Raw genomic sequence first — 5,978 nt, 5'->3', positions numbered from 1 at the left:
TCCAGGATTCTACTCTGCCTACGATGGCGCGTGTTAGAGCTGCTGTCGAAATTCATTATTCGGGTTGGCAATTTCTTAGATAGGTAGACATGGAATCACCAGGTAGTATACATATCAATGCGCATGAGCCGTATTCATTTCTCATCTCTTCGCTATTTCCTCTTTGAATCATAAAGTAACATTACACCCAACATGCCGGCAGGAAATCACGCCTCGCTCGCTTTACGGTGCTTCTCCCGCACAGAGTTCGCGGAAGAGCTGATGCTAGCCTTGGACGATGAATGCCGCAGCGACCTCTCCGCCACACTCTCGGCCCCGGACCCGCTGTCCGTCCGCGTGACGCTGCTCTCCCGGGCCAGCGGCGACGGTATATCGGGCGTGACGGACCTGGACTCGATGTTGGGGCGCTTCGCTTTGGACATGGACCCGAGCTTCTTCCGCCTCTTGTCGGACGCGTTGGAACCCGTGCTAGCTTTCCTGCTGACGGTGCCATCTCCGTCGTCTCCCGGCATGGTCGCAACGGAGGGCGTGAGACTGCGCGAGGAGCTCGTCGAGCTGCGGCGGTGCGCGCTGGTGGTGCTACTCCGGCGTCGGTGCTCGCGCTCGATGGCTGCGGCACGGGGATGGATCGTAGTCTTCTCGCTGCCGTGGCGGGACGGGGAGCCGGGGCGAAGGGTGTTGGCGCGGTCGACACGGTGCCAGGGAAGCCACCAGAAGATGCCCCAGCGCTGCTTGGCTACCTGACGATCGCGTGCGGCGAGCTTCTTCTGGATCAGGGCACGGCGCTCGTTTTCCTTCTCCCAGTACTCTGTGCGGTAGATTTCCCAGTTTTCTCTAAATGTCGGTGTAAATGGCTTCGCGAGCATGAGAAGCTTGACGTAGTCGCCTCCCGGGGCGAGGTCCTCCTCGTGGCCGCCCTTCTCTTCGTCCTCGACCAGGATGGGTAGCGTAGGGTGGTTGTCGGGGTTGAGGCTGAGTTCCTTTTCGACTTCGCGCAGGATGGACGGTTCGACGTAGCGGTAGGAAGAGCTTGCGGTGTGGGAGAAGAGGCCGTATGTCAGGAAGAAGCCAATGGTCGAGCCCATCTCGGCCCACCAGGGTCTGCGGATGATGACCAGCTTGCAGTTGAAGCCGCGCAGGCCGCGGTTTGAGATGGGGAACCAGCGTCGCGGCCAGCGGATGCCGCGCTCCCATATGCCGGTAGCCCAGACGAGGATGGCGGTCATGACGCCACCCATGAAGCAGATCTTCTCAAAGGTCTCAACGCCCCAGTAGACGGAGCCTCCGACGCCGCGGCCGTCCTCGCGCGGGGCGAAGAAGAGGGCGTAGCCGAAGCCGCATATCCAGGCGGTGAGCAGGGTGAAGAAGAATGTGTGATGGCGGCGGCGGGCGCGCAGCTCGAGATATTGCGCGCGCAGGGAGGCTTCGAGGATGAGGAGGTTCAGGTAGACCATGGACGGGGAGCTCGGGGTATGGCTCAGCGGGTCGGTCGGCTTGCCAGAGTCTGGTTGTACGCCGGTGGTGCCGACGGGAGACTTGGATTCTTTGCCCGGAGGCGGAGCGCCTTTGACGATGGAGTCGACGTCGGCCATGGCTGCGGTATGAGTGCGTCCGAAAGGGGGTGACTGGGTGTGGTTTTCCCCCTTCGGCGGTGGTGGTCGGGGTGCGGTGCGGCGGTCAAGAGGTTCGATCGGGACGGAATTGGAGGTTTTTGGAGGGGCCTGGACCTCGGCGGCAGGCGCGTCAACAGATGTACGCAGGCATGCGCGATGGTATATGCGCAGAAGATGTCGGATTGAGGTGCAGGTGCAGGAGGGAGCAACGACAAAAGCTGCAGCGCTGCACTGCCCTTGGAGTGGGAGGAGGAGGGAAGAATGTGCGGTGTCGAAGTTGGATGTTTCTGCCGGCGAGACAAGGGCGGAATTGGACGGCGGTGGTCAGATGTCAGACACTGGACGGTGGACTGCCCGCCAGAGCTGCTGCTGGGCTGCAGGTGAAGTGGGCTGGCTGGCTGGCCGTTGGCTTGTGCTGGCGCTGCTGGTGCTGCTGGGGTGGAAATTCCGCTCCGTTTGGTGGGTGAAGTGGCAGGTGTGGAACGTCATAGCAAAGAGCTGCACCTGCCCTTTGGTGGGAGGCGGGTGAAAGTGGTCCTGGCGTCTGTGAGCGATAAGCGATATCGATAAGGATAAGGCACCCAGTTGTTGGGGAATGGATGCTACGACGAAATATTAATTGCTGAAGAAGTTGAGCAACGGCCAGGTGGGGAGCTTTTGTTGTCTAACTGGCCTTTGAGATTTGGACCAGTTTAGACGCGAAAACGTCTCCAATGCTGTTGGTTCATTGACAACTGGCTTCAACTGGTGTAATTACGTGGCGTACAATTAGGAGCTTGGTCTGTGTGGTTGCAGATTCAGGGACTAGAGGCAATGGTTCAGTGATTTCTTCTTGTAGAGGGATTTGAGAGCTCGTGAAGAGACAATGACCCTGGAACTTGACATGCTGGCCATGCCATAACACCAGTGTCTGTCGTTATCGAGTCCATGGAAGAGCTGATGCATTGAAACAATTCGATGGAAACAAGCTTCGTCCCTTCTCGAAAACCCAATGCGCTCGGGCTACTGCAGGCAGACTCTAACGGCTCCAAGTGTTGATGTCATGCATCGGCCAGTCCAGATTGCATCAAACCAAACGAGACACCTACAGCGATATTCTGTCCCAAAAAATACCATCCAGTGACGCCTACTTTTGAGTGAACGGCTTAGATATAATTCCCGTGCTTACGTCTTCTCTCAGCTCAGCCCAGCCAGGCAGCAAACAAAAGGCTTCATTGTGGAAGCTTCCCCCGGGACATCGGAGTGTTGGTGGCCTCTTACCGCCGACACGGCCCAATGCAGGTGACCGGCCCACATTCAGCCCGCCAAACTCCGAGTGCTAAGTCCATGAACCGCTCCGCAGCCCACCAATCCCGCCCTTTCACCCCTGTCGCCCCCAACTGCTCTCAACAAGCTTGTCGAATTACGGGCCCTCCCACTGCCAAACTGCCTCTTTGTTCCTGTCCAAGTCGGCGTCACCACCCGTCTGTCTCTGCCTCTGTCTCTACACCCCCCTCCCCCTCCAACGGCCTAGCCCTCCATTGGCAGCGTTTCCGAGATTTCTTCTCGATTTTTCTCAATTGTTATCTGACCCTCCGCTCCGCCTGCGCCTTACCACCCCCGGCTCTCCGCTGACTGATGAGTCGTCGCAAGTTTCAAAGGGCCCCCGACACTGCGCAAAATCCGTTCTCCGGACACGTACATCCGGCGCCCGCAGCCACACTGACACCAATCCCACGTGTATTGCGAGCCTTGCTGCTGCCGCCGTAGCGTAGCTCGCACCTACCTACCTGCCCTTGTTCTGTTGTCTTGCCCGTCATCCATCACGTATATAACACACCCACCCCTCCCTTTCGCCACCCCCGTCCACCCGGAATGATACAGCAACAAACTGCCTCTGCTGTGGTGAACGGGTCGCGACTGAAGCTTGCTTCCTCCATAATCACCTCGTCCTCCTCCAGCGTCAAATCAACACCCGCTCCCAGCATACGCCCGTCCTCAGAAGACTCACTCCAACGTCGATACAGCCAGACAATGGCCGCCTCCGCCGCACCTGCGCGCCCCGATGCGCGAACTCGTCCCGCCGGCACCTACTTCCCTCTGGGATACAAGGACGCCGTCTACGAATGGGTAAGACCTCTCAGCACCGTGGCACCTCACAACCTCACGACACTAACACTCTCCTCCCGCAGTGGTCCAGCGTCACCCCTCAAATGGCCGAGCGCAACGTCCTATCCCACATCCCCTACCTCAAAGAAACCCTCGACTCCAACAAGCACGACCCCTTCGGCCAGCGCGTATGGAGCTCCCAAATGGTCGAGCTCTCCGGCAAGAACCGCGCCCTGAACGAGTACTCCGTCGAGCGCGTCGGCGAAAAGGTCGACAACACCCTCGTCATCGTCCACGGCTACGGCGCCGGCCTCGGCTTCTTCTACAAAAACTTCGAGCCCCTCTCCCGCGCAAAGGGCTGGAAGCTCTACGCACTCGACATGCTCGGCATGGGCAACTCCACCCGCCCGCCCTTCAAGGTCCACGCCAAAGAACAGGCCGCCAAGACCGCAGAGGCCGAGGCCTGGTTCATCGACGCCCTCGAGGAGTGGCGCAAGAAGCGCGACATCGACAAGATGACCCTCATCGGCCACTCCCTCGGCGGCTACCTCTCCGTCGCCTACGCCCTCAAGTACCCCGGCCACATCAAGAAGCTCATCCTCGCCTCCCCTGTCGGCATCCCCGCCGACCCCTACGCCGTCAACGAGTCCATGCCCGAGCCCGAAGAGTCCACCCTCCAGAACGAGTTCACGCAGGACCAGAACGCCGTCACCACCGACGACCACAACTCCTCCACCGCCGCCGCCTCCCGCTCCAAGACCTCCACAAACTCCACCAACGCCCCGAAGCGGCCCCTGCCAGGCTGGCTCGTCTGGCTCTGGGACGCCAACGTCTCCCCCTTCAGCATCGTCCGCTTCACCGGTCCCCTCGGCCCGCGCTTCGTCTCCGGCTGGACCTCGCGCCGCTTCAACCACCTTCCCGCCGACGAGTCCAAGTCTCTGCACGACTACGCCTTCTCCATCTTCCGCCAGCGCGGCAGCGGCGAGTACGCCCTGCCCTACATCCTCGCCCCCGGCGCCTACGCCCGCAGCCCCATCATCAACAGGATAGACGGCGTCGGCCGCCAGGTCATCGAGAAGAACGGCGAGAAGATCCGCGAGACGGGCATCCCCGTCGTCTTCATGTACGGCGAGAACGACTGGATGGACGTCGCGGGCGGCCTCGCGGCCGAGGAGAAGCTCAAGCAGCGCCGCGCGCAGGCGCTGCTGACCGCCAGCGACGAGGAGAAGGCCCGCGAGAACGGGTCCGCCAAGGTCAAGGTCATTTCCAAGGCGGGACACCACCTCTACCTCGACAACGCCGACGAGTTTAATGACTTTATTCGCAAAGAGATGGAAGATGTCGAGAAGAGCAAATTATAGACTCTATAGTTCGCGTGTGGTTATTACAGCGGGAAGAGTTAAAATGGGGAAGGTCTGGCATATGCTTCACGGCGCCCGGCTGAAGTGTGGTGGCATTCTACACGGCGTTTTTAATCTGTCTTTTTGCATTGCATGATAACTACGGTTTACGAGCCCAAGATGGCCGAAATGGAAATATCCAGTGGGAGCGTTTGGCTTGGTCCGCTACTAGAGTCTCCTCAATCGGATTCATATAGATTTTTAAATACAGTTCTGAATCGTTATTCTTTCGTTGTACACTGAAAAATTTGCCACTGGGTGACGGAATCCTTCTGCTGATCCGGCTGCGTTCCGGTAGTGTCCGGATCTACACCGGGCTGGTTGGTCCCACATCTTTACCCCAACTCCCGAGCCGCGGTAACGGCTTTGGCCGGGTTCCGACGACATGCCCATCTCGAGGACCAGATTGGGGGGTGAATTAAAACCCCGAAGCGGAAGTGCCGAGAGAATTTATGCATTGCCGTCCCGTAATGCAGGGACGCACAATGGAGAGCAATCTCACCCGGCACCAAATACTTTCCCAGTGTTTGGCGTGCAAAAATGCCGATTGAAAGTCATTTTCAAGTAGTCGTTGACGAGGAACTATAAATGCCGTTAATCAGCTATTCCAGTTTCCAACACAGAAATGGCTCTCTTGTATGTGCGCATTCAAATGAGCCTTGATAGTCGAATACCGAGATGTTGGAATGCCCGGTAACTAGTTGGGGTTCCTCATTAACCGCCCTTCGCCACTTGTCTCAGTTACTCAGTGTCTACCACCGCTCTCCCCGATGTATTCCAAACCGAATCATGCGGTTCGGTTCAAGTCCTCGACCATGTTAGGTTGCTTTCAGTTTAGCTGACAACATGCGGGTGTGGCGTCGTGTGGTAAAGCAAG

The 5,978-nt window shown here is 58.5% G+C and overlaps 2 protein-coding genes across 2 annotated transcripts; one reads left to right on the top strand and one right to left on the bottom strand.

The window, feature by feature from the left end:
• Nucleotides 1–206: 206 nt before the first annotated feature.
• GCG54_00008163 (uncharacterized protein) lies at nucleotides 207–1,592 on the bottom strand (the record flags this gene model as incomplete). Its single annotated transcript, XM_045408135.1, has 1 exon — nucleotides 207–1,592. The coding sequence occupies one exon, from the start codon at nucleotides 1,590–1,592 to the stop codon at nucleotides 207–209; it is 1,386 nt and encodes a 461-aa protein (XP_045257869.1).
• Nucleotides 1,593–3,626: 2,034 nt separating this feature from the next.
• On the top strand, nucleotides 3,627–5,062 carry GCG54_00008162 (putative cardiolipin-specific deacylase; the record flags this gene model as incomplete). Its single annotated transcript, XM_045408134.1, has 2 exons — nucleotides 3,627–3,722; nucleotides 3,785–5,062. 2 exons carry the CDS (start codon nucleotides 3,627–3,629, stop codon nucleotides 5,060–5,062), a joined length of 1,374 nt encoding a protein of 457 aa, XP_045257868.1.
• Nucleotides 5,063–5,978: the final 916 nt, after the last annotated feature.

The sequence above is a fragment of the Colletotrichum gloeosporioides genome (genome assembly GCF_011800055.1).
Source record: "Colletotrichum gloeosporioides strain Lc1 chromosome Unknown consensus_91, whole genome shotgun sequence".
In the NCBI taxonomy this organism is placed as follows: Eukaryota; Fungi; Ascomycota; class Sordariomycetes; order Glomerellales; family Glomerellaceae; genus Colletotrichum; species Colletotrichum gloeosporioides.
Note: the sequence above shows the minus strand (reverse complement) of the source record. Positions and strands in the feature narration are given on the sequence as shown.